Source organism: Microcebus murinus, chromosome 27 (genome assembly GCF_040939455.1).
Source record: "Microcebus murinus isolate Inina chromosome 27, M.murinus_Inina_mat1.0, whole genome shotgun sequence".
Taxonomy (NCBI): domain Eukaryota; kingdom Metazoa; phylum Chordata; class Mammalia; order Primates; family Cheirogaleidae; genus Microcebus; species Microcebus murinus.
Window position 1 is genome coordinate 3609076 of NC_134130.1, and position 27583 is coordinate 3636658.

General features: G+C 50.6%; 1 protein-coding gene across 1 annotated transcript in view; it reads right to left on the minus strand.

Moving 5' to 3' along the window:
* Window positions 1-307: 307 nt before the first annotated feature.
* ADGRE1 (adhesion G protein-coupled receptor E1) overlaps window positions 308-27583 on the minus strand; it is a 50745-nt gene continuing 23469 nt past the window's right edge. Inside the window, exons 11-27 of the mRNA XM_075998382.1 lie at window positions 26847-26993; window positions 25974-26123; window positions 23885-24028; window positions 23649-23795; window positions 21937-22025; window positions 20532-20615; window positions 18099-18276; window positions 15608-15727; window positions 14290-14489; window positions 13688-13852; window positions 11665-11859; window positions 10117-10352; window positions 8930-8996; window positions 6168-6259; window positions 3197-3365; window positions 2982-3086; window positions 308-1853 (exon numbers count right to left, since the gene is read on the minus strand). Of these exons, the coding sequence (XP_075854497.1) occupies window positions 1848-1853; window positions 2982-3086; window positions 3197-3365; window positions 6168-6259; window positions 8930-8996; window positions 10117-10352; window positions 11665-11859; window positions 13688-13852; window positions 14290-14489; window positions 15608-15727; window positions 18099-18276; window positions 20532-20615; window positions 21937-22025; window positions 23649-23795; window positions 23885-24028; window positions 25974-26123; window positions 26847-26993 (2294 nt within the window). The 3' untranslated portion in view covers window positions 308-1847. The remainder of the gene's footprint in view (window positions 1854-2981; window positions 3087-3196; window positions 3366-6167; window positions 6260-8929; window positions 8997-10116; window positions 10353-11664; window positions 11860-13687; window positions 13853-14289; window positions 14490-15607; window positions 15728-18098; window positions 18277-20531; window positions 20616-21936; window positions 22026-23648; window positions 23796-23884; window positions 24029-25973; window positions 26124-26846; window positions 26994-27583) is intronic.

A 27583-nucleotide genomic window follows, 5' to 3' on the forward strand; every position in this document is an offset into this window, starting at 1 on the left:
ACACCCACAAGGATTGGCTGTCTTGAAATCCCCAAGACTGCTTGAGAAATAGGAGATAAGAGTCTACAGTTCCCTCTTTCTGTTATCAGTCAGAAGCCGGGGAAGCTAGCACTAAGAGGACAGCCCTTCTCCCAGGTGGTGAGCGTTAAACATCTTACTTGCTTTGGTTCTAGAAAAGTCCTGGTATCACCTTATCCAGGTGAAAGGAACGGCCACAGGGCTGGTGGCGTGAGGCCCATCTCCTGAGCTTGGCAGGTCTGAATTTCCAAGAGCGTGTTGAAATGAAACACAATCGACACTCCTGGCATTTTGATTTGCTTCTAGATGCAATGTTTAATTTCTTTGGAACCAAAAAGGACATTTAAAAGCAGCAGTTCTCAACAAGGGGTGATTCTGGGAACCCCCCACCCCAAAGGGGGAATATTTAGCAGTGTCCGGGGACATTTTTGGTTGTCACGACCAAGAAGTAGGGTACTACTGCCATCTAGTGGGCGGAGGCCAGGGGTGCTGCTCCACGTCCTCCAATACAAAGACCAGTCCCTCGCGCTAAGAAATTATCCACCCAAAATGTCAGTAATGCCAAGGCGGAGAAACCCAGATGTAAAGAAAGGCATGGGATTTTTTTTTTTTTTCTAAATCAAAATGAGACATGGGCTTAAAAGGATCATGAAGTCACAGTAGAAAAAAGTTTCATAGGTAAATTCGTTTGCAGAAAGCTCAAAATCTCCATGAAACTCTTGACCACTGGGATAGCTATCCTCTTTTAACTTTCAGTATCGAGTATCTCTCTTCTTGGACTTCGCGTGCATGTGTGTGTGAAGACATTGCTGTGATTCTTTCCAAATGCGCAGTGGCGGAGTCTCACCACGATCACTCCCTCCCTTCTCTGTGGCACCAAACAGGCCACCACCTTCCGGCCCTCGAGACTATGGGGTTTAGCAGACGTGGCATCACTCAGAGGAGCAAGAGGACAACGATTTAAGTTGCATAGGAGCCCTTCGTGGAAAATGCTAGACTGGCGGCGTAGCATAGCGAGCTGTTGGGCTCTGCCGCTCAGCTGTTGTGTAATGTTGAGGAAGCCCTGCAGCCACCCTGACCCTCGGTTTCCTCATCTTGCACAACAGGGCTGAGAACAGAGTCTGCTTCTTGGGAGTGTTGGGAGGGGCCCATGAGATAGGAGCTGGAAGGCGAGGGACAGGGTAAACGCTCACTTCACGTTCGCTGCCACTGTTACTGACCCTCTGTCCCTGTCCCCCCTTTCTACTGCAGCTGTCCGAGTCCAAGCCGTGATGGGGCTGGGCAGGCACGAGGCACAGGAAACACCATCGGGGGAAAGTTTGTGCCCAAGTAGCCTGTGTGTCATGTGCTGTATCGGTCCCCTGGGGCTGTCACTACAGTCTCACTGACCATGTCTTTAAAAGCAGGAAGAATCTTTGTCCTGGGGCAACTCAGCCACATAGACGACAGATCATTGATTGACAGCTGCTCTGTGCCAGGCACTGACGGACGCTGCAAAGCACGCTCGAAACCTCGCGCCAGCGATAGAGGGAGACAGATGTTCTCGGTCCTGTCATGGAACTGGGACCTGTTGTTTCCCCAAACTCTGGAAATTCACAGACTTGCAGAACACAGCAGACAAAACGGTCCTTCGGAGCAGGAACTCTCATTTCCCACCGCCGCGTAAAACCGTGGGAAGACGGCCCCGGCCACCCAAGCTCTGAGTCGCCCGGCGGGTTCTGGGGCTGGTGGGATTCTTCATTTGCAGGTGAAGCTGCGAAGAGATTTCCGAGTAGGCACCTGCTATCCTAACGGCGGCTCCGTAGCGTATTTGCAAGCGAGAAAGGCCTTTAACCCTAGCGAGAGAGAAAAGAGAGTTTTTTTCCAGAGTCGGCAGCAGTTAACACGAATGTGATCCCAAGGGTCATCCCCACCCGGGTCTGGGTCTTAAAAACACACAGAGATAAATATAGCAACAAAGACTAGAAAGACAAACACTGAAATGTTAAAAGTGATTGCCTGTAGGGTGGCAGGCACCGTTGGCAAATCCGAAAACCATTCCGGGCCACTCCGCCGTCAACAGCTCCCGTTCTAGAAAGCTAGAAAGCCACACATAACCCCCCCTGCGGCCACGGAAGGCATTCCAAAGTCCGAAGACGCTGGAGTCTCTGGCATAAAAATGGCATAAAATTTGCATAAAACTGACGCCCATCCTCCTGTATGCTTTAAATCATTACTTCTACTACCTGGTATGATGGAAATGCTGTGTCAACAGCTGTTGACTACGCTGCTTAAAAAATGACAAGGAAAACAATCTGTGCATAGGCGGTATTTTTTTCCGAATATTTTTGAGCCCCAGCTGGTTGAATCCATGGATGTGGGACCCATGGATATGGAGAGACAAGTGTATATGTGTGTGCATGTATGTATAATACGTGTGTGTGTGTAGTTTGTGCACACACACACACACCTGTTTTTTGCATTCTCTTTTGAGCCCTTCATGAAAAATGCTAGACTGGAGGCGTAGCATAGCGAGATGTTGGGCTCTGCCGCTCAGCTGTTGTATAATCTTGGGGAAGCCCTGCAGCCACCCTGACCCTCAGTTTCTCATCTTGCACAACAGGGCCGAGAACAGTGTCTGCTTCTTGGGAGTATTGAGAGGGGTCCATGAGATAGGACCTGGAAGGTGATTGACAGTTATTAACATCTACCTGGCCTGGTTCCTTCACTGATTAATGAGTAGAATAAAACCCTTAACGTGCTCGTTTGAGATCCATATGAGTTATGATTTTATTCTTTTTTGGGTCACACAAATAGTAAGGGAAGCCCAGCTTCCAAACCCACACCCCTCCACCCTCACCTTACTGCATGAACGGACTAAGGTGGGCGCACCCGGCTCCCCGCGGGCACTCGACACCCGGCAGCGCGGAGGGTCGCTGAGCAGCGAGCACCCCAGCACCTGCGGGACGCACGTGGTCTCTCACCGTCTTGGACGAGGTTGGCACGGAGGACAGCAAGATCCCCGAGGACTGCGACTGGGAGCTGGGCTTGGCCTTCCTGGTGATCCACCTCCTGTATTCCTCACGCACCTGGAGACGGACACAGACCGTTGGCAGCTGGGGGGAAACGGTCCCGGTACGGGCGTGAAGGGTGGAGGGCTCGTTGCGGGGGGGAGACGGGGAGGGGGGTGGCCACACACCTGGCGGCTGAGCAGACAGTGGATGAGGAAGATGAAGGCCCCCTGCAGGCTGTTGATGATGGTGAACAGGTAGGCCATGACACCCGCTAGGGGTCCGATCTGGAAAACGCCCAACACCCAGGTGCAGCCCAGGACAAAGAGCTGGGCGAAGGCCTTGAAGGTCAGTAACCTGGGGGAGAAGATTTGCAGAGAGTCACGGTTCTGGGAGCCCATCCCTGTGGGCCATGCTGCCAGGAACCCTGCCACCTGGGCGGGGACCAATGCAGGGCGGAGTCTCCAAGTCAAGACGTAGGGGAACTGAATCCCACAGGAAGGAAAACACAGTCGGCCTACAGACACTCGTGGGCACAAAGACGTCTGGACACGTGTATTTAATGAGCTTTTGTGTGTCGTCAGGAAAAGGTAGGAGGACCCACGTGTCCAAAAATTTAGGACACATTAAATAAATGGTGAAGCCATAGAATAAAATACAATGAAGCTTTTCTTTGTATTGCTGTAAAATTCACTCAACAGGAAATTCACCATTTTAACCGTGTAAAGTGTGCGATTCAGTGGCAGCAAGTACATTCCCAGTGTTGAACAGCCATCACCACTATCTAGTTTCATGATATTGTTATCAACCCCAAAAGAAATCCCATACCTATTAAGCATTTGTTCCTCATCCCTCCCTCCCCCAAGTGGAAACAACTCAAATACCTAACAACGGGTGAATGGATACACAAAATGTGGTATATCCATTCAAGGGAATAGTATACAGCCATGAAAAGGAATGACACAGTGATATGTGACACAATATGGATAAATCTTGCAAACCTAATGTGGAGCAAAAGAAACCAGACACAAAAGGCCACATACTGTATTATTTCAATCAGATAAGATTTCCACAATGGGCAAATTTATGGAGACTGAAAGCAGACTGTAAAGACATTTTTAAGAATAATAGGAGAATGACACCATGGTAGGAAGACAGGCTCTGGGTCAGACCGCCTGCATTCTAAGTCTCGCTGACCTATTCACTAACTATGTGGCCTCGGGAAGTAATTATTTTAACCTGACTGTGCCTCAGTGTCCTCACTTTGATATAGGAATAATAATGCAATAACTATGCGATAAACTTGTTCTCCAGATTAGAGGACCCTTGAGGTGCTTAGAACAGAATCTGGCACCAAGTAAGCACTTTTGTTAGCTGTTATGAGCCACAAGTATCCACAAGAAACAAGCTCTACACTATTAGGAAAAAGCAAAGTGCAGAGCAACATATACAGTGTGGTATCATTTATGTAACATTAGGTGGGTATGTAGCCGTAGAATGTTCTGGAAGGAAGCACACTTTGGGTGATAATGGCTGCTGCAGGTTGTGGCAGATCTGGAGACCTGGGAGTATAACAGGAAATAAAGAAATGTTAATGGACGAGTAGCTTCCTTTTGGGGTGATTGGAACGTTCTGGAGCTAGATAGTGGTGGTCACACAGCATTGTGAATGCACTAAAAGCCACTAAACGGCACCCTTGAAAGTGGTTAAAACGGTAAATTTCATCATCGTACGTGAAATGTACTGTCTAAATTTTTGCCATGTGTGTGTGTTAACTTTGTTTCGGCTTCTTAACTCTTGTACTAACGTTTCGAAAATATTTAAAATGGGCAAGGGATAAGACGCAGACAAAGATAAAATAAAATGAAGCAGGCTGGGCACGGTGGCTCACGCCTGTAATCCCAGCACTCTGGGAGGCTGAGGAGGCAAGAGCGCTTGAGGCTAGGAGTTCAAGACCAACCTCAGCAGCATAGAAAGGCCCCGTCTCAACAAAAAGTAGAAAAATTAGCTGGGCGCAGTGATGTATGTATATCCTTAGTTCCAGCTACTCAGGAGGCTGAGGCAGGAGGATCACTTGAGCCCAGGAGTTTGAGGTTGCAGTGAGCTATGATAATGCCACAGCACTCTTACCTAGGCATCAGTGAGACCCTGTTTCAATTTAAAAAAAAGAAAAAAAGAATGTGATCGAGTTATGGGCAATAAAACCTAGACAATGGTTGTAGTAGGTTCTTCCAATGAACAGTAGGTGAGTGAGAAAGTGAAGAAATACAAATGATACATAGGAATGTGAAGAAGTCCCACGTCTTTCACATAAAATAATGTACATATATTAATAAATAAAATAATGAGATAGTATATTTTACCCATTGGATCAGTAAAACCAAACAAAACCAAAAACAATGATAAACGCCAACGTTGGCAATGCTGCAGGTAAACAAGCACTCTCATAACTAGAAACACATTTACTGGGATCCAGTTCGGAAGATATATGTATGTATATACTAAAAGTATTCCAATCCAACCTACCCTTTATCCAGGCAGTTTTGCACATAGCATTGTAATTAAGTAACCACAATGTAGAAGGATTTACCTATGACGGTGTTCAAGGCATTATTCTTTATTAAAAAAAATACAATCGCAACTTAAGTGTTTATGAATAAAAGATGATATAAATACAATGAACTACATCTTTACACTGAAATGCTACGGGGAAAAAATATTGTAGAACGCTTTCTAATTAAGTGATAAAATATTAATGATGTTATTAAGATTTAAACATTATAAAAAAATAGTATGATTCTGTTTCTTATAAATATGCACATATAAGTATGCATAGATAAGAATTAGAAAACTTACGAATAGCTGTAATAGATGCAACACTCACTGTGCCTAGTAACCGTGCCAAAGGCTTCATAAGCCACTTATAGTAAGCAGTGTTAATATCCTCATTCTGCAGACGAGGAAACGGAGGTTCAGAGACGTTGCTTAACTCGCCTAAGGTCACACAGCTATTGGGGAGCAGCACTGGGGCTGGAGCCTCCTGCTCTAGACCCCGTGCTGTTCTAACCAGCCCTCAGCCCCTCTGTGTCGCACAAAAGATGCACGAGGAACTTCTGTGGGAGGAAGGAAGGGAAACTAAAACAGGACAGAGAGCTGCACCTGGTGTCTTTTAGCGTCGAGACTTCTGCGTTGACGCTGGAAAGCTTCTGCCTCAGGATGCACAGCGTCCAAGTCAGGAGGACCGAGTTGACCTACAGAGTCAAGCAGACAAGTGGGAGAGACTGACTATGCCAGCGGACAGTGGTGCCAAGAGAGCCCTGACCCGCAGTGCAACCCAGCGAGCCAAACAACGCCCCGGGTGGCAATCATCCCCGGACAACCGGGACTTGGTTAATAACTGACGGCGCCCCCAGTTTTTATCCCTGCTTCCAACTCAACACCCAAAGGAGGACGCCGATGTGCACTCCTACAGCCCATCCTGTAGGACAGCCTGCGCCCAGCGAGCCACCAGCCGCCACCCGGTGCCAACGGCTTCCCATCGGGGCGCGCCTGAGCCCTCTCTCCCTTCCACTGTGAAGACATCCCAGCCCTTTGCCCGCCTTGGAGTCTAAGACTCCAGTCTGAGTAAATAGCCTTTGCTCGTCCTCATTTGGGTCCCCACTGAGCCTGGGACCCACGCCTCACAGCGCATGCTTTCTCTGCCATGGCAGAGCTGACACGTAGGGTCTCATCGTCCAAAGTTGAGCAGCGCCACTGGCCTCTACCCGCTAGATTCCCGCAGTGCCCACCCTCCTCCTCGAGACAACCACAGATATCTCCGTCCTTTGCTGAGTTCCCTTCGGGGGCAAAACTGTCCCAGCTGAGAACAATTGCTCCAGGGGAGCTGTTTGTTCCAAACGAGCGAAACTCCCAGGAGAGCTCCACGTCCGTGAAGATTCCAGAATGGGCGAGATAGGCATGTCGTTATCACTATCAGAATCAGTGTCTTTCCCACGGTTGCTCAGTGCTAAGATAATTGCACTCTGGTCGAGATGCCAGGCGTCGTACGAAGCATCTCACATGCATGGGCTGGACCCCACTACCGCCTCCGTGGGGGAGGTCTGCAGGGGAGAGCTTGGTGTCCCCAGGGAGGGGACAGTCCAGAGGTAGAGCCGGAGGGCTGAACTTGCAGGGCAGGGGAAGAAAGGGACACTCGGGAAGCTGGGCAGGGCCAGGTCTGGAAGGACCTTAGGTGCCAGGCTTAGAGGGTGGGCAGTGTTCTGACAGCAACAGAGAAACCACAGAAGGGTCTCAAGAACCAGAGTATCAGAATCGATTTGGGGGTTTAGGACTACGACTCTGCAAAGCCCTCTCATGACAAAACACCACAAATGCGGACAAACCCCGGTTGACAGCCTCTTGAATGTGTCACAGCTTGCACAAAAGTAAAAGCAATCCACAGAGGCACCACCGAGAGAGCAATTATGAAGCCGGAATGCTGCAGCTGCCCCACCTGCGTTCCCAAAAATCAAGACTCCAAAGCACTGGGGACTGAAGGTCATTCATGAAGACACGGGCAAGCCCTGGGTTCCACGGACATCGGGGAGTCCACGGATACAGCAAGGACCACACCCTCATTGAAAGAATGCACAAAAAATATCTTGGCAAATAAGGTAACTTTTCTATCTAGGCTTTGGATGTTAGTGAAGAAAAAAAAGAGAAGACATAACAGAGTGAGACCCTGTCTCAGCAAAAAAAAAAAAGAAAAGAAAAAGAAAAAGAGAGGCAGAAAAGAAAATAAGAGGAGAGGTGGGGAGAGAGAGGAAGAGGAGGAGGCAGGAGGCAGGAAAGAACCATAGCTCTGGCCTTCCATGGGTTGGGAGTTGAAATTTTTGTTACCTTCATAGTCTGGGAAACCCTGCAATGAAAAATCTATTTCACATTTTGTTTCAGGCTGGTAGTGCCCTGCTATGGGTTGAAAAAGATATGTCAAAAAAAAAAAAAAAAAGACGCATTGAAGCCCTAACAGCCAGGATCTCCGGATGTGACCTTATTTGGAGACAAGAGTCTTTATAGACGTAATCCAGTTAAGACGAGGTCGTAACGGGAACCTTTAGACACAGAGACAGACACTCACGCAGGGAGGATGAGGTGCAGACAGACACAGTAGAACACGGCCAACCACAAGCCAAGCCATGCCCGAGGCTCCCAGAAGTTGAAACACATCCCTCTCTCGTGGCCGCAGGGGGAGCGTGGTCCCGCCCACACCTTGGTTTCAGACTTCATTGAGCCTCCAGGGCCGTGAAACCATAAATATCTGCTGCTCCAAGTCACCCAGTGTGTGGCACCGTGTTAGGGCAAAAATCTGCTGGGCATCGGAGCAAAACCTCTCTAGAGTATTCCCAAGACTCAGGCTGGTCAAACGTGAGCTCACAATTCAAAGTTGCCAATGACACAAGGAAACGAGCCACCATGAGTGAGAGCCAGAAGAAAGGTCATCTGGCGGGACAGTGGAGTCTGGATGGGAGGCGGGGAAGCAAAGAGATGGTGCTCCACCTCCCCGGACCTCCCTTTGCCTCCGCCCACCATTATTCCCCCTGCCTCCCCACGTTTCCCCCTTACAACCGCCTTTAATTTCGTTTTAGTTTCTCTTTCCTTCCACCTCTACATCTAGGAGGCTCTGAGAGACCCATTCTCAGGGAAGCACAAAGGACGGCGGATAAGATTGCCCTTCCTGGGGCCATTTGCATTTCAGCATGAAAAAAACAAATCACGAGTCAAAGAAATGACTCTCTAACTTGGAAATCTCGAGGATCAAGGATCTGAAGGAGAACGTTTGAGAGGAATAAGTGGTCTCAGCTGTGCACTTCTCTGGCGGTTCCTTGTCCCTCGGGACTCCTTGCTCCTGCTCCAGGACACTCTTCGCCAAGAAATCTGCTTACCGTTATGATGGTGCAAACCGGCCCCAAGAAGCTCCAGATGAACCCTCTCTTGGTATCCAGCCAGCAGCTACGGAGAGAAACAGGAGTCAGCGCTGGTCTCAGAGTCCTGACCCTACAGATATTTATGCCCCAACAACCGCACAAACGGAGGAGGATTTGGGGAGGTGAGACTCAGATGCTTCTCTCGATAGTTCAGGTTGCATTTCGGTTTGCTGTGGACCAGACCTCTTTCTCTTTCAGACCTTCCTGGGGAAAATGTCCCTGAAATGTTCACCTGGTGCCCGAGCTTGAGTTCATCCTCAGTTCATAACCTTCGTGATCCCTTCCCCCACCTGCTCCCATGCAAACCTCCCTGCGGGTACACCTTGTCATTCCAACCTCACCTCCTCTAAGAAGCCACTCCTGACTACCCTTAGCTAAAATATCCCATGTCTACCCCTGGCCACTCTCTAGGAGAACTCACTGCCTTCTTTTCAAGTGACAACTGTCACTATCGTAAGTATCCTCTCGTGCAATTCTTTGTGTACTTGCAGGCTGGCTTCCCCACTAGACCAGAGCTACGTAAAAACCTGGACCTTGGATGTTTATCTCTGCGTGCCCAGCACCCAGGGCAAAGCCTGGCATGGACAAGGCATTGCGTATTTGTTTACAGGAAGGAAGGAAGGAAGGAAGGAAGGAAGGAAGGAAGGAAGGAAGGAAGGAAGGAAGGAAGGAAGGAAGGAAGGAAGGGAGGGAGGGAGGGAGGAAGGGAGGGAGGGAGGGAGGGAGGGAGGGAGGGAGGGAGGGAGGGAGGGAGGGAGGGAGGGAGACTGGCTTGCCTCTTCCTGTCACATTGCTGGTGCACACTTGCTGTTTTTCCCACACGATAACCACTACTTCATGTTCAATAACAGCACTTTAATATTCCTTTAACAGACGTATCCTTCCCCCTTTCCAACCCCCGCCACACGCACAGATGAGAGAAGGAAAATAATCAAGTTAGCCCAACCAGATGTTCTCTCCCCAGAATGTGAGCCTCAGGTATCACAGTAGTGACTTCTAGGTTTGCACAGTGCACAACCTGTGCCGCTGTGCATGACAGCCCTGGCACCAGCAGTACAACAAGTAAGAGCTCAATAAGTGGCAGCCACGACTATTGCTACTGTTATGACTCCAGGGTCTTCGGGGAGAAGGAAGATGTCACTCACCGGTCATGCATCCCATAGCCCCGCGGATGTACGCTGGCGGAGACAACCACCACCAGCGCGGGCAGTCCGTAGCTAAAGGCGCAGAGGTACAGCGTCTTGACATTGCGAGAGCTGAAGTAGTTCACCACCTTCAGGTTCCTGACCATCAGGAAGAGCATCACAGCTTCCACCAGCATCCAAAAGAAGCAGGCGAGGAACAGGTAGTGCAGGGCACCCGCGATGATGGTGCAGCTCATCTGGGGAGGAGGGGCGTGTCAGGAGGCCCCGCCCAGAGAGCAGGGGGAGGGGAAGAGGGTCGGGGAGCCACTGCGGGGATTGGAGTCCCCCAGCCCTGGCCCGTTCCCTCGTCTCCCAGACATCCACAGACACGCAGAGGTTCCCAAGCGGGGCCAGTGCCTTCCGCGGGAAGGGGACTCATGGTCCTGGGTCTGTCTGGGAACTGAGGTCTCCCAGGACGTGTGATTTTTCAGTCCTCACCTGGAGGAGCGCTGGGAAAACTGGTAGTCGATCACCCTGCTTTAGGGAGTGTCTGGAGGAAGATACGGGGCTTCAGCAAACTGCAGCCCGTGGGCTGGCTGCCTGTTTTGTAAATAAAGTTTTATTGGCACAGTGCCGCGTGTGTGTGTGTGTGTGTGTGTGTGTGTGTGTGTGTGTGTACGCATGTGTGATCTACAGCTGCCTTCACGCTACAGCAGCAGGGCTGAGTCGTCACGACAGAGACTGTGCGGTCTGCAACGTGGAAAATGTTGGCTGTCTAGCTCTTTACAGAAAAGGCTTGCCCACCTCTAGCCGAATGATGGGGGGGGGGGGCGAGGTCCCTACCAGAATTTTGGTTCTCAGGAGGTCAGAGAAGCTGAGCCTCCCCCAGTGAGAGGGGTGTCTCTGCACTAAGAGTGATCATCTCCCCTCCAGATGTGGACAGTTCTCCTTTTGGGAAACCCTGAGAGCCTACACTATGTGTCTGGTAAGGTTATAGGGGGGACCGGCCAGTGTTCTTGCCCCCGTGGGGCTCCTGGTTGAGTGGAGGAGGTAGAGACAGAAGGAAATAAACCAATGAATAATCAATATGGCTTAGCGTAAGCGCTGTAGGGGGACAGATAGAGTGATAGAATGGAGTTGATTCTCAGCTGTAGCACTACTGACGTTTGTGACGCTATGGCTGGGCCATTCTCTGTCGTGGGCCACTGTCTGGTGCATTATAGGACGTTTAGCATCATCCCTGACCTCTACCCACTAGGTACCAGTGGCATCCTCCCCTCCCCGGGTGGTGACAACCAAAAATGTCTCCAGATGTTGCCCCCAGGGGGGCCAAAATCACCCTGCGGTGACAGCCACTGGTTTAGGAAGTAATTGGAAGGACAACCGCAATCCACAACACGATCATCGGGGAAGTGATTTTAAACTGAGGAGCCCAGGGGGAGAGTGTTACAGGCAGAGGGCACAGCACGTGCAAAGGCCCTGAGGTCGGAGCAAGCACCGAGGGAGTTGAGTAGGGACGAGCTGAGGCAGGTGGGGAGGTGGCGGGGACACAGCCCAAAGGATGTGCACCTGGTTGTCGGTCTTGTCTATACCGACGAGGAAGAGAATCTCGGCCAAGAAGAGGCACACGCTGAGGTTCAGGTGGAAGTAGGTGTTGCGATTTTGAATGGAGCGACACAGCAGGAAGGTGGCAATGGCCAAGATGAGGCACACCAGGGACATGAGCATGCCCACGTGGCTGATGACATACAAGGAGAACTCCATCTGTCGGGAAGAGATTCCACTGTTGGCCTCAGAAGGGGATCAAAATCCTCCCCAGGTAGGAAAAAAAATTGTCCAGACCCCTGGCTCGGGCAGAAAGGACTCAGAGCATTTTTTTTCCCCTTGGACACTCAGAGTGAGGTAGGTCCATCATCACCTTTTGCCTTCCACGCACTCCCAGCCCTGTCCTATGCTCCGCTCCACCCCGTGTGTTCTGGGATGGACGTCCACAAACTACATCTCCCAGAATCCTTGAGGGCTAAGGTCGTGGGTGTGACTCAGGTTCTCCAAAGAGATGTGAAAGGTTTGGAAGGCAGAAGGGAAGCAGATAGCAGCTTTCTTCAGACAGGAGCCAGCTGTGGCTAGGTTTCATATTCCAACTGTTCAGTCCCCAGATTTATGGGGGTGGAGGAGGGGACGTGACAGTCCCCAATGTCTGGCCACTGGACTGCAGCTGCAGGTGGGGGTGTCACCTTGAAGGCAAAATCCAAGTGGCAGCTCCCCGACTCCAACTCCTCCATCTCCTTCCAGCGATTTTATGAGCACCCAATTCCCTGCGTTCAATCTCTTTCTGGTTGAAATACCTGGAGTGGTTTCTGCTTCCTGCCCTGAATCCTGACTGGCACTCAAACATTCAGGCACACTTGGACTTCTGGGAGTAGAACATGATGTGTCCAGTCCTTCCCCTGTGCCATCCATTCATAGCTCATCTTAAAATTGATGTTACATTTATTTGAGCGCTTCCTCTGTGTTAAAGATAGGCCAGGCACTGTCTCATGACCCCCTGCCATAATATTGTCAACAAAGTGGTCAAGAAAACTGACTGCAATCCTGCCCGTCTTGAGCTGTGTGGGTTTGGACAAGAGACTCCACTGGTCTGTACCTCAGTTGCCTCATCTGTTAAAATGGGAATGTTCACAGTGACTGCTTTAGAGGGTTGTTTTAGGAGGATTAAACGAGCATACTTAAAAGTAGAACTGCGCCTGAAACATACTATGCATTATAGAAGTGTTAGGCGTCAGGGTTATTTTTTTTTTTTCCCTCGTTCTCATTTTTGAGATGAGAGAGCTGGGCTCAGCTCAGAGAGGTTGAGTGACGTGTCCAAGAAAACACAGCTAGGAAGGGCTGGGGATGGGATTTGAAAATAGATCAGTGTTTTCTCTGGATCTTGTTGTCTTAAATGCTAAGCCGCATGGTCGTCTAAGCAGCATTTAAGACATCCCTGGCACGGAATCCAGCCTCAGGTCTAGCGTGACAGCCAAAGACAGTCTCCACAACACCCTGAGGATGTCTTTCCTTTCTGCCAAATCTACCCATTCGCCCAGGCTCATGTCACAGCCCGTGTCCTCCCTGACCTGCCATCAGCTCTCCCTGAAACATCTCCAAATTCCTACAGCACAAGGTCTTGCTCCATGTGTATGGTTTGGGGGGAAGAGACCAAGTCTGGAGCCAGACTTCCCTGGGTTCGAACACCACCTCCACCCATTCCTAGCTTCATGGCTGGGTGGGCTTAAGGAACCTCAGTCTCCCGTCCTGCGAAATGGGTCCACAAACACTTCACTTAAAACACAGAGCCCGGCACGCTGTGAGTGCTCATTCGGTAAGATCTGTGATTGCCTGGGGTCCTGATTTCCTATTTTATCCTCGAGCATCAGGGCTCCCCCACCGGTCTGCGAATTCTGGCGGGGCAGAGGCGTGGCGCACGCCCCTTCTGTCCCTACGACCCCCTCCCACACACCCCGACACCCTGGGGGACACGCAGCAGATGTTTAGTCAATATTTCCCCGTGGGACGGGGTGGGGGAGCTGGAGAGGAGGCCGTCCACGCTGACCGTGAGCTCGCCGGAAGCCATGAGGACGGCGAGGTTGGCCATGTGTCGGCAGCTGCAGACGGTGTGGGTGGCGGAGGCCTCCTGGACCGCGCAGCCAGAGGCCGTCCATCTCCCGCCCGCCGCACTCCAGGAAACGCAGATGGGACTCTCCGACTCCTGCTTGGGCTGCAAAACAAAGGCCCCTGTCACCTGAGGGTCCCCCCTCAAACGGAGTTGGCCCGGCCAACCTCGAGAGGACTTCGGGGCGTGGAGGGAAACGCTGCGATTTCCAGATGCAGTGATGAAATGCAAACGTCTTAGAGCCCCGACGTGTCTCCACCGCGGACTCGAACGCGCTTCGGGTAAACAAGCCACCCACAAAGGCTCCTGCGTGGAGGTGGCTCCCCCGGTCCTGCATAGGCTGCCGGTGGCCGAAGGGAAGAGCCCCACGGGGAGACGGGGGAGCTCGTCCCCCCGGGCTGGCCTTCGGGGGTGCCTGGAGGTGCTGGGGATGCCGGGAGCTGCCGCGTGCAGGTGCCGCGTGCCGGGCGAGAGCCCAGGCCGCCGAGGGTCGGGAGTCCCGGCAGATGTGACCCTGCGGGTCGGCAGATTGCTCCACGAACCTGGGTGTTCTCCAGCGTGTAGACCACCGGCTCTAAGAAGTTCTCTTTCTTCTCCCCCGTCATGACGCCCCCGATAACGCGAGAATTGATCTTCAGTCTTGTCCTGGGGTTGGCCAAGGGGCTCTGGAGGTCTTGGGAGAAGCGTTCGTCTAAAACGGACTCCAAGCCCGCAAAGGACACAAAAGCCACTCCCACGGTCCCTGCAGGTCGCCCACAATGGGGGGGAAGAAAAGGGGGCGATCGTTTGGTGAATAGTTGTTATGGATGACCCAACACACACAAACACACACGCACACACACGCACGCACACACACGCACGCACACGCACGCACACACACGCACACACACACACGCACACAAACACACACGCGCACACACACACGCACACACACAAACACACACGCACACACACAAACACACGCGCACACACACACACACACGCACACACACACACGCACAAACACACAAACACACATGCACACACACAAACACACACACAAACACACATGCACACACACATGCACACACACAAACACACACGCACAAACACACACACAAACACACATGCACAAACACACACACAAACACACACGCACAAACACACATGCACACACACAAACACACATGCACACACACAAACACACACGCGCACACACACACACAAACACACGCGCGCACACACACACACGCACACACACACAGGCACAAACACACAAACACACATGCACACACACACAAACACACACAAACACACATGCACACACATGCACACACACAAACACACACGCACAAACACACACACAAACACACATGCACAAACACACACAAACACACACACACAAACACACACGCACAAACACACACAAACACACACGCACAAACACACACAAACACATGCACACACACACACACACAAACACACACAAACACATGCACACACACAAACACACACACACAAACACACACAAACACAGACACACAAACACACACACACACAAACACACACGCACACATGCACAAACACACACTTCAACATCCCACGCGCCACACTGGGCTGCTCTGAGGGTTGAAACCCCAGTGAACTTCCAGACTGGTGACCCTTCCCACAATCAAAAAAAAAAAAAGAAATTGTATTGTGAGGCCATCTAATGCATGCTTGGCTCCCCTCGCAGGTGGAGGCCCCTCTGAGGGCACGGGCCCCTCCTGCCTCCTCCGCTCTCACTGGTTCTCAGCCGCCTGGCGCCGGTCCTGGCATCTAGAAGGTGACTACTCGCCGAGGGAGGGGCCCGGCCTGGGTTCCGGGGAGCGGGGGCGGTACCTGGGGAAGCGGATTCCTTAATGGTGGAGCACCCAACCTTCATCTCGTCCCCTTTGGCTCTCAGTCTAAACGCCGTGCTCTGTCCGGTGCATTCTTCGCCCATAACTCTGCTCTCGATGTCTAAAAAGAGAAAGGGAGGCTTTGTACGAGGTCACCCAGAAAGCGGGTCCCGAATTTAGTGCCTGTCCAGGAAAGGCATACACGGACAAGTTGCATGCAAAAGTTGCAAACAAAGGGAAAGAACGGAAAGGTCTCTCGTTGTATGTAGCAGGTGCATCAGGGAGAGAGGAGGCGGAAGTCAACGGCAATGGAAAGCACCAGAGCCCTGATCTTCTGGCTACTCCACATTCAGACAAGCTTTCCAAAGCCAGAGGAGACAGGAAGGGGCTGGGGCACGGTGGTGCAGTCACACGGTGGGGACTAGGACACCCAGCTCTGCCACCCGCCAGCTGGGCCGATTTGAGCAATGACTTAACCTCTCTGAGCCTCCCATCTCTCACCCTATCCCATTAACTGCTCATGGAAACAAAACAGACAATGGAACCAATCGAGTCTTCTTGGAGTATAAATTAAATGATGCCATGCCTATTTCCAAATTCTCCAATGCCCTCCATCTTACTTCAGATAAAACTCTCTAAGTCCCTACATTTATCTGCAAAATCTTCCTCCTCCTTTCTTTTCTGACCCCTTCTCTGACCGTGCTTGCTGTCGTCTACGCCTGCAGTCCCCAAACCCCGGGCCACAGACCAATACCAGTCTGTGTGGCCTGCTGGGAGCCGGCTCCCATCAGATCAGCAGCGGCGTTAGATCCTCATAGGAGCGCGGACCCTACTGTAAACTGTGCATGCGAGGGGTCTAGGATTCGGCTCCTATGAGCATCCAATGCCCGATGATCCGAGGTGGAGCTGAGGGGTGATGCTAGCACTGGGGAGCCGCTGCAAATACAGATTGTGATTAGCAGAGAGGTTTGGCTGCACAGTAAATGCAATGCAGCCGAATCATGCCAAAACCACCCCTCCCCTCCACCCTGCCCATGGAAAGATTTTTCTTCCACGAAACTGATCCCTGGTGCCAAAAATGTTGGGGGCCGCTGGGCTCTGCCACTTCAGCCACACTGGCCACCCCACTGTTCCTTGAGCTCCCCAAGTATTTCTACCCGTGCTCTTTCTCCTGACAGCTACACAGCTCCCTTCCTTGAGGTCCCTGCCCCAGTGAGGCCTCCCCTGACCACAACGTATAACTGGCAACTCCCCTGCTAACTCCAGACCCTCTCTACCCTCCCTGGCCTGCTGTATTGTCCTCAATACAGCTGCCTCTATCTGTTAAACCAGATGTCCGTTTGTTTATCGTCTGACTCAACTCACTAAAATATAAAGCCGTGTGGCCGGGCGCGGTGGCTCACGCCTGTAATCCCAGCACTCTGGGAGGCTGAGGTGGGAGGATGGCTCCAGGTTGGGAGTTCAGGACCAGCCTGAGCAAGAGTGAGAACCTCATCTCTACCAAAAAAAATAATAATAATAATAGAAAAATTAGCCGGGTGTGGTGGTGTGCCCCTATAGTCCCAGCTGCTTGGGAGGTTGAGACAGGAGGATTGCTTGAGCCCGGGAGTTGGAGGCTGCAGTGAGCTATGACGACAACACTGCACTCCAGCCTGGGTGACAGAGCGAGACTGTGTCTCCAAAAAAAAAAAAAAAAAAACCTGTGAGGTCAATTGTGTTCACTACTAGTGGGAGCTCAACAAATACTCGAACTCTACCTCCTGGGCTCCTGGGCATCCATTAGGAAGGCATTTCCTAGGTTTATGATACAGGAACTACTACCAGGAGTGGGGTGTTGCTATAAAAGAGCCACAGCACCCAGTATTCCCAAGCGGCCACCCATCAAGCACGCATCAGTCAGGAAAGGGTTAGTCATGCCGCAGTAACAAACAGCCCCCAGTCTCAGTGCATTAGAAAACAGCAAGGACGCGCTGCTCCTTAATGCTTTGTGTTTGCCGTCGATCGACCTGGGGCCGCGCTCTGCGTTTTCCTCACTCTGGGACCCAGGCAGATGGAGCAGCTGTGGCCTGAAACACCGCCAGCCACTACGTCAGGGGGGAAGAAAGTTCTGGAACATCTCACACCAGCAACTCTTTCTCTTCCCCAGTCCACTGGCCACAAAATCCCAGCTAACCCCAGAGAGCCAGGAAGCGCAGTCCTACCACGTTCCCAGCAGGGAGAGCCGGAAATATCGGAACGCGGCAAACAGCCCTCGTGCCTTAACCCAGCGCAAATATTGGCCGAATAAATGAAGGACACGCTGCTAGCACAGGGCCTGGCCCCTGCCAAGCACTCGCGGAACGGGACAGGCTCTGACTACACTTGCTTTGCTGGGACGTCAGGGCTTTGAGACAGTGGGAGAAAAGGCGGGTGGGGCAGTCACGGAAAATCACTTTAAAAGCCAGAGTGACCGACCACTCACAGTCAAACTCGCCACGAGTGGGTTACCCTACCCAGCTTTTCCGTCCGAATAGTCCGACTGGCATCCGCAGAGGGGTCCAGAAGAGCCGCCAGCATGGCACTTTCCACACTCTCCAGGATGGCCGTGCCCAGGGCGGACGTCTTTTCCTTGGAGACTTCGGACAGTGCAGACGTTCGTTCAAGAACAGCAGCAAGGCTGTTGGCTGTGCTCTGCAAGGACAGATGTGTTTGTTCGTGTTCCCCTCTCCTTCCCTCCTTCCCTCCCTCCCTCTCTCTCTCTCTCTCTTTTTTTTTTTTTTCTTTGAGACAGAGTCTCACTCTGTTGCCCAGGCTAGAGTGAGTGCCGTGGCGTCAGCCTAGCTCACAGCAACCTCAAACTCCTGGGCTCAAGCGATCCTCCTGCCTCAGCCTCCCGAGTAGCTGGGACTACAGGCATGTGCCACATGCCCGGCTGATTTTTTCTATATATATTAGTTGGCCAATTAATTTCTTTCTATTTATAGTAGAGACAGGGGTCTCACTCTTGCTCAGGCTGGTTTCGAACTCCTGACCTCGAGCGATCCGCCCGCCTCGGCCTCCCAGAGTGCTAGGATGACAGGTGTGAGCCACCGCGCCCGGCCCTCTCTCTCTCTCTCTCTCTCATACACACACTCACACCAATGAAACGACAGCCGTCCTGTCTCTCTTTAGGAAGACACGGTTGGGAGTCGAGACCAAAGGCAAACTGAAAAGACCCTCCGCTCAGGCCCCTCTTCCCAGTTCAAGATGCTCCACTGGGAGTGCACACTGGTGTCGCCTTTCTGGAATTCAGGCATTTAGCACCTGCGACAACATAAACCGCACCTACTCTTGGACCCAGCGACTTCCCTTCCAGGAATTGATCCTTCCAGAAATCCTTAAGCTCTGTACAAGGATCTTGTCCAGTGATGTTTGCGTTGGGATGGTTTGTGGAAAGTCTAAATGCCCACTAGATCGGTTAAATAAACGAGGGTGGAACAATCAAATCGCGGGATAGTATGCAGCTGTTAAAAAGAATGGCATTGATCAAATTGCTACTAACTGATCAATACTTCAGTGGGCATATAGTAAGTAGTACCATTCACTGGGTACTGGGCAGGTGGGAGGGGGCGGAGGGGATGGTATATTCACACCTAAGGGGTTCGGTGCGCACTGTCTGGGGGTTGGACACGCTTGAAGTTCAGACTCGGGTGGGGCAAAGGCAATCTATGTAACCTAAATATTTGTACCCCGCTAATATGCTGAAATAGAAAAAAAATTAAAATAAAACAGCAAAAAAAGCAAAAATAAAAAAGAAAGGAAGAATGTCGTAGCATACCTTATACGTATTAATAGGCAAAAAAAAGACCATGGTCTATTGTTTTGTGAGGGTTTTTTTTTTTCTGACAGTGACCAACACTTGCAAATGAGCTATTGTTAAATCAAGCAGATTACAGAGTGACATGTATGGATTATCTCATTTTGTTTAGAAATGATAATGCTAATTTTTTAAAATTATATTTTTGGTATTTATGTGCTGCCGTACTGAAATAAAAAATAGCACACATTTTTTAAGAGCCGCCTTCAAAAAAAAAAAAAATGAATGGATGAACAAACCATGGTGTGTTTATAAAACGGGATATGACTCAGCAATAAAAAAAAAATGAATGAAGCAAAAAATGAAGCATCGATCCACGCTGCAACATGGATGAACCCTGAGGACATGATACTCTGTCACATAAGCCAGACACAGAAGGACAAATCCCGCGTGATTCCACTGGCAGGAGGTCCCTAGAGTTGTCAGATCCACAGGGACAGGAAGTGGGACGGTGGGTGCCAGGGGCTGGGGAGCGGGTGGGGAGTGAGTGTTTCATGGGGACAGAGCTTCGGTTTGGGAAGACGAGAACGTTCTGGAGATGGAAGGTGCTGATGGTTTTGCACAGTACTGTCAATGCACTAAATGCCACCAGTGGTAAAATTATAGAAAAAGAAGAAGAAGGAATGGGGCTATTTATCAATGCGACATCGTTGAGCCTCGAATGCACTCTGCTGAGTGAAAGAAGTCAGTCTCAAAAGGCCATATCCTCCGTGATCCCATTTATATAAGGGTCTTGAGAAGGCAAAACTGCAGGGACAGACATGTGCAGAGGTTGGGGGTGAGAGTGACTATGTCTGTCTGAGTATAAAGAGAAAGCCAAACGGAATTTTTGGAGGAAGTGAAACTGTTCTGTATTCTGATCGTGGTGGTAGTTCCACAGATGTATTCAAGGTGATGAAACTCACAGAACTTTATGCCAAAAAAAAAATAATAATAATAAGGTAATTTTACCGCATGCTAATTTTTAAAACCTTACAACCATAATACGTTACATGTTAGCTCACAACCCATGAATTATAAAGAGGACTTTCCACACCCCCAAAGGTACCCGAGATGTCTCAAACTCAAGACACAAAAACTTTATTTTTACCTCCAGATAAACCGCGGTGGTTTCCTTTCCGCACACGTCGTCCAGAACGAGGAGGGTGGCGTTAATCAGTGCACAAAAGGAGACCTGTCCCCCAGAGGAGAGAGCGTCTGTGAGCACTGCCCCGTCCGTTCCTCCAAGCACGTAATCTACAAATGGAGCCACCAAGCCCATCGGAATCCGGAATCCCCGAGTATGGAGAATTCCCGGGGAAATAAAGCTATCCTTTGATCGAAATTACAGTCACATCACCTTTCTCTTGCATGAGTAAAAGAAGCAAACACGAACAAACAGCAAAACTATGTAGCGGGACAAAAAGACGGGGAAGTGTGTGAGCCAACAGTGGTTCGAATGAAATATTACTCAGCCCTGAAAAAGGAAGGCATTCTGATACATGCTATAGCGTGAATGAAGCTTGAAAAAATCATGCTCAGTGAAAGACACCAGACACAAAGGAACTAACATTGTACGATTCCATGCACAGGAAATGTGCAGGACAGACAAATCCATGAAGGCAGAAAGAGGGTCAGTGTTTGCCGTGGGCTGGGGGAAGGGAATAATGGGGAGTGAGCGCTTAATGGGGACGGGGTTTCTTCTTAGGGTGATGAAAATGTTCTGGAACCAGGTAGTGGTGATGGTTGCACAGCACTGTGGGTGAACTACATGCCGCTGAATTGTGCACTTTCAAATATGTAAAATGGTGACTTTTATGTTATGCGTATTTTACAATTTAAAAAGAAAAACAGTGGTCCAAGGTGTGTGGTAGTTCCAAAGCTAATTTGCAAGCTCATATTTAGAATAGTTGCATCAGTTTCTAAAGAGGCTATAGAGACTTTACTCACTGCAATGACTTCATTAGGTCCGAGGTCCAAATTCCTCTCTGCCAGGCTGGCCGAGTATCACCCATCCCATCTCACTCGGATGCAACAGCATCCAAGTACTGTTGGGGAGACTTCGCTGGTGGGGAGACTCCAACAGTGTCTCCCCTTCTTCCTCCTCGAGTTTTAGATAGGCAGATATCCTTCCTTCCCAGGTTCCCTTGCAGCTACGTGTGACCATGTGACTAATTTTTGGCCAATCAAGTATAAACAGAAGTGACACTGGGTCATGCACTTAAAGGGAAAAACTGTGCCTTCCACTTCCTTTTCTCCCCTTCCTACTATCTGGAATGCAGATGTGATGGCAGGAGCTGGAGCAGCTATCTTGGGCCACAACGTGGGAGCCTTATGAACCCATCATTATCAGCTCTGCACATCTTACACTCAGGCTGTTACAGAAGAGAGAGAGAAACTGCTTTCTGGTTTAGGCCACTGTTATTTCTGCCTTTGTTAAAACTGCAAAAAAAAACGTCCTACCTGAGTGGCTTCTAGGAAAACCTCAAGAACTAGGAACCTTCAAAAACACTCACATATTCGGGTTTCAATGCTGCTCCCCCTTGGCATTGCTGGGCCTGTTTATTATTGGATAGCACATCTTCCTTACACCTGAAGGGAACTCCTGGGAAGAAAACAAAAGCAACCAAACCAAAAACGTCAACAACAGCCAGGCAGGCTAAAAAAGCAAGTCAGATTTCACTCCCCCCTCTCCGGCTTAAAAACCGGGCACGGCCGTAACACATAATAGTGAAGATAGACGACCTACAACATCCGTGCACTACAACATGGGGGACTCCACGGAGCACGGTGCTGAGTGAAAAGAGCAGATCAGAGAAGACCGTACACAGCATGAAACCATTTTTGCAAAGCTCCAAAAGCAAGCCGAACTAAGCAGATACATTGTTTAGGGCCACAAACCCAGGAGGGAATTTTTTTTTTTTAAAAGTGGGAGAATAATGAACACAAAAAGATTTCCAGGTGGGTCCCTCTGAGGAGGAGACAGAGTGGGAGGGAACATGCAGAAGACACAATGGCTTTGCTGATATTCTCTTTCTTATGTTGGGAAGGGCCTCGGATATATTCATTTTATTGTCGTACCTCATTGGCTCCCTATAAGTATTAGTAGCATATATTTTTAATGTATCCCATCATCCATCACTTTAAAATTTTAAGCCTTTTCTGATCTCCCATCGTTCTTCGGGGGGGGGGGGAAGGACTCCAAAATTCATCACCCGGCACATACACAAGGCCCTGCAGACTCTGCCCTGTCTCCACCTCACCGCACGCATCTAACGCCGCTTCCTCTTGTACTCACTCTGCGTGAGCCTCAGGGCCTTTGCACATGCTATAACCCGGAACTCTGTCGTCCCCTCTCTTCATCTAGAGAATTCCTACTCCTCCTCCAAGTTTCCACTTAAATGTCCTTTGCATGGTGCAAATTCAGTATCTCACTGGCCACTGCAAAGCACACTATACATTTTCTTTTCTTTTCTTTTTTTTTAAGACAGAGTCTCACTCTGTTGTCCAGGCTAGAGTGAGTGCCGTGGCGTCAGCCTAGCTCACAGCAACCTCAAACTCCTGGGCTCAAGCGATCCTCCTGCCTCAGCCTCCCGAGTAGCTGAGACTACAGGCATGCGCCACCATGCCCGGCTAATTTTTTTCTATATATATTAGTTGGCCAATTAATTTCTTTCTATTTATAGTAGAGACGGGGTCTCGCTCTTGCTCAGGCTGGTTTCGAACTCCTGACCTCGAGCGATCCGCCCCCCCTCGGCCTCCCAGAGTGCTAGGATTACGGGCGTGAGCCACCACGCCCGGCCTATGCATTTGCAATCGTTGCACTCATCCTAGTAGTTACTAAATATCACATAATTGTGTGTGAAGGCGCTCCCCGCCTCCTTCCCTAGACTATAAACCCCATGAGGACGAGAATCATATCCAGAACTGAAGAATCCTCAGTACCTAGTGCAAGGGACCTGTTTAATTAATTAATCAATTGATCGGTGCTCCAAAAACAATTTCTCGAATGAATGAATAAAAAGAAAATGTGGGGCGACTTCTGGGGCCCCTCGCTCTTGGGGCCCCAGAACCTCGTCCATTAAAAATAAAAATTTAAAAAAAAAAGAAAAGAAAATGTGGATGAGGAGGAAGGGAGAGAAGGATCCAGGGGTTGGGCAGAGTGAGACGTTTTGCAAGCAGAGCAAGACACAGATCCCATCCCCAGGAGACACGAGGAGATTATTACTTTTACAGCTGAAGTTGCCGTGTTTCCAGGAGCCTTCCGGATCGAGGCGAAAGCCCCCCGCGCAGGTGCAGCTGTAGAAGCCGGGGACATTGGTGCAGACGGAATGCGGCCCGCACGGTGACGGATCTTGGGAACACTCGTCGGCATCTGCAAGGAACTGGGGGCCATCAGGAAGCCCAGAGGCACGAGGAGGAGAAATGATTTCTCAGGGCTGCCCCGGCAAACTCCCCCCTCACCTGTACATGTCACTCTCTGGTCTGCGAAACTCGGCTGTCCACTGCTTGGTGCGAAGCCCGGGTGGCAGGTGCAGAAGTAGCTCCCGGGGGTGTTGGCGCAGGCCGCGTTGGCGGGGCACCTGCTGGCGGCGCACTCGTCGATATCTGCAGGGCACGGGATGGGTGTGAAGCAGAGGTGGCCGGTGCTTCTTCCAGCTGAGCCATGCTTCCTCCAAAGTATAGAGTCCTGCTCCACTAGACAAGGGTCTCCCTGCCAGAGAATTCCTTTCCTGGAACCTTCCGCACAGAGGTGCGGCCACGTGACTAGTTTTCACTCGTGGAGCAGGAGGGCTTATGAGATGCATGTCACTTGTGGGCCCCAGGGGTCAAGAAGTAGGTGTCACCCCTCCACCACCGACCGGCCAGAACAAGGGACTCCAAGGCTCTACGGGGTGGGAGGACCAAAAGACGGGAGACAGGCCTGGTCCCTTTATCACCATGTGAAGGAAGGCTGCCCACTGGCCAGGTATATCCATATTGTCTGGTTACAAGAGTGAGAAAGTTCTATTAGGTTAAGCTGCAACTGGGGGGATAAAGGCCAATGATGCTTCCGGGCATCCTACAGTGCACAGAGCACCCTCCCCAACAGCAAACAAATTATACGGCCCCAAATGTCAACAGTGCCAAGGTTGAGAAGCCCTGACTTAGCTACCCCCAAGGCGACGCCAGGTTACTATGCCAACAGAGGCTTAGCTCTCCCTCGGTCGGTTTCTGAATTACGGCGGATACACGGAGTTAAATGTGATGCCGGGAAGAAAACACTATTAGGAAGGAGGCAAAGACAAAATCTTTCCTATTCGTACGCCAACTCACAAAATAGGAGGACTGAACAGGCAACACTGACTAGTGACTCAAGCTTTGCAGTAGATGGTGTCTGTCTGGCACGGGGCGTCACCGTGGAGAATTGGAACCAAAACTCTTTGTGCCATGGACGTGGATGAATTTGAAGGCCTCCAAAGACACACAAGAAGGGGCCGGTGTTGGAAGGTAAGGGGAAGTGGGCTTCCTGTTAGAACCGTGGAAGACGTCCCCGCATTTAATAGGAGAGAGATCCCCACTTCCGGAAACGCTTAAGCATGCTTCCGGTGACATCTTGGCCACGGGGAGCACAGATGACACACGCATGTGTCCCTGGTGGTCTAGTGGCTGAAATTTGCACATGGACTTGGACTAGATGCACGGTTTTCAATACTTTTTCTGCCCAGGAAGCTTTTCTTTGTGTGAAGTGAAACCTGAATACGTAGGACAAATAAAAGAGGTGACAATTTGACAAAAGCGGGACGGGAGAGCCCCTGGCCTTCCCTGCATGGCTTTTGCCTCCGTCTGATGGGATCCCAGTCGGGTTCCTGGGAGCACTTAAACCTGTACCGACTCATTTACGAGGTCCCTTGCAACTGGGCCGCTCTACTATTCTGCTTCTAACAATAGCAGCAGCTAGCGAAGATCAGCAGATAATAAGAAACACAGCCTCTGTAATGAACAGAAGCAAGCATTTTCCCCTCCTGGGGGTCGAGGAATAGAAAATGCACGCTGCAATGGAGTGGGCATTCCAAAGATGGCCTCCAGCAATTCCCCCACTTCCCGTAGGCACATGTTGCTCCTCTAGTGAGATGGGGAGCTTATTTCCCCTTCCTGGAAATCTGTACGGGCCCTGGGTCCCTGGCCAGTAGAATGTGGTAGAAGGAATGCTCTGGGACTTCCAAGCCCAGCCCATAAAAAGACTGGCAGTTTTTTGCTTTCTTCTTCTTGAAATGCCCTTTCTTAGAAGCGCTGCCATGCTATGAGGAAGCCCAAGCAGCGATGTGGAAAGACCCACGAGGAAAGCTCAGGGTCCCGGCCGAGATCCCAGTGAGAGACCAGCACCAATTGCCAGTCACGTAAGCCAGGCCATTTGGGACCTGCCAGCCATCCTAGAGCCCTAAACATCACGTGCTCAACCTGCAGAATGGTGAGCAAGAATAAAAGGGGGGGGGTCGTTGTTCTGAAGCTGCTGTGTTTCAAGGTTGTTGGACATCCATGGAGACGTCCTCAGCCTGGCTGGGAGACTTACCTGCACACTCAAAAGCCCCTGGATCCTTGAGGGTCTGAAAATCGGGCGAAAAGAAGCCAGGCAGGCAGGAGCAACTGTATGCTCCAGGGACATTGGCGCAGATGGAATTGGGACCACAGAGAGTTGAGTCCCTGGAGCACTCATCCACATCTAAGCAGAAAAACCAGTCTAAGTCAACAGAAGGAAGGACGCCCGGGGCTAAAGCCGCTCACAGCCTCACCGCTGCCTGCAGCCAATGTGTTTCCCTGGTTCCAATCTCACCTTCCTGAACCAGGTTTTCACCATTCAGAGAGCAACCATTAGAGGCATATCCACGACCCATAAGCTACTCTGATAAGACTCCCCACGGCTCAGGATGGAGTCCGAACTCCTCATTAGAGGAGCAAGGCTCTGAGAACCTGGCCTCAACCAAGCTCACCCACTGAATCATTTGGTCCTAATCTCTTTGCAATTTATGAGGCAGGTGCATAGGTTAACTTTAGTCCACACAGGTTGATTTTCTCCCAGTGAACTCTCTTCTGGGTTCAAGGCCTGGCTCTGTCATTTAGGAGCTCAGTGTTCCTGGGTACAATGGTCTGAACGGTGGCCCCCCTCCCAAATTCCTATATTGAAGCCCAAACCCCCAATAGGGTGGTATTTGGAGATATTATTCACTGCTCTATCCCAAGTGCCTTAAATATTATATAGGATAGGTGCTCAAGAGGTATTTGTTGAACGAGTGAGTGAGTGAGCGAATGAATGGATGAATAGTCATTGGCTTCGGATTTGCAGATGAAGGTCTTCAACTCAGCCCAATAGACTCACCCCAACCCTGTCACTGGCATCTTTGCAAACAGACGTGGAGCCGAGTCCCCAAATGACACCTCCACCTACCTTCACAGGATCCCCCGACGCCCAGGAAAGTCAGGGGGCCGCCACTGGGTTCAAATCCTGGGTTGCAGACGCAAGAGTAGTTTCCAAGAGTGTTAGAACAAGTCGCATGCTCCGGGCAAGCTCCGGGGTTGGCACATTCGTCCACCTCTGAGGAGTGGAAGGGAAAACCCCAAACCCAGGTCAAGGTAAATAAGAGAAGGACGCCTGCAGATGGCAGGGAAGAGATTCACTCTGCATGTCCATTTGCGGCAGACTGGGCTGATGCGCCCCAGTGTCTCTGTTCTCCCCTTCGTCCGGCAGGGCACACAGTGGGACATGTGTCCCAGTCTCCTCCTACACCTAACCGTGGGCATGAGAATGAATTCTGGCCAATGATATGTAAGCAGAAGGGTGGCAGATAGCTTCAAAACATAATTAACCGAGATTGCAAAAATGGCCATAGTCCACTACTCTTCTCTGTATTCACACCTTGGGATGTAGATTGCATGCATGGGACTTTGCCACTAAGAGGTAGGGTCTGTTTTCCCATACCTTGAATATATCCGGCCCTGTGACTTGCATCGGCCAATAGAATGCAGAAAGAAGTGACAAGATGCTGGATCCAAACTCAAGCCTTAAGAGACCTGTTTCCTTCTGTTCATTCTCCTGGGCCTCTTACCTCTGCCATAGGAACAAACCCCAGACTAGCCCTAATGAAGAAGGCAAGACCAAGTGGAAGAGAAACGACCAATTCCAGA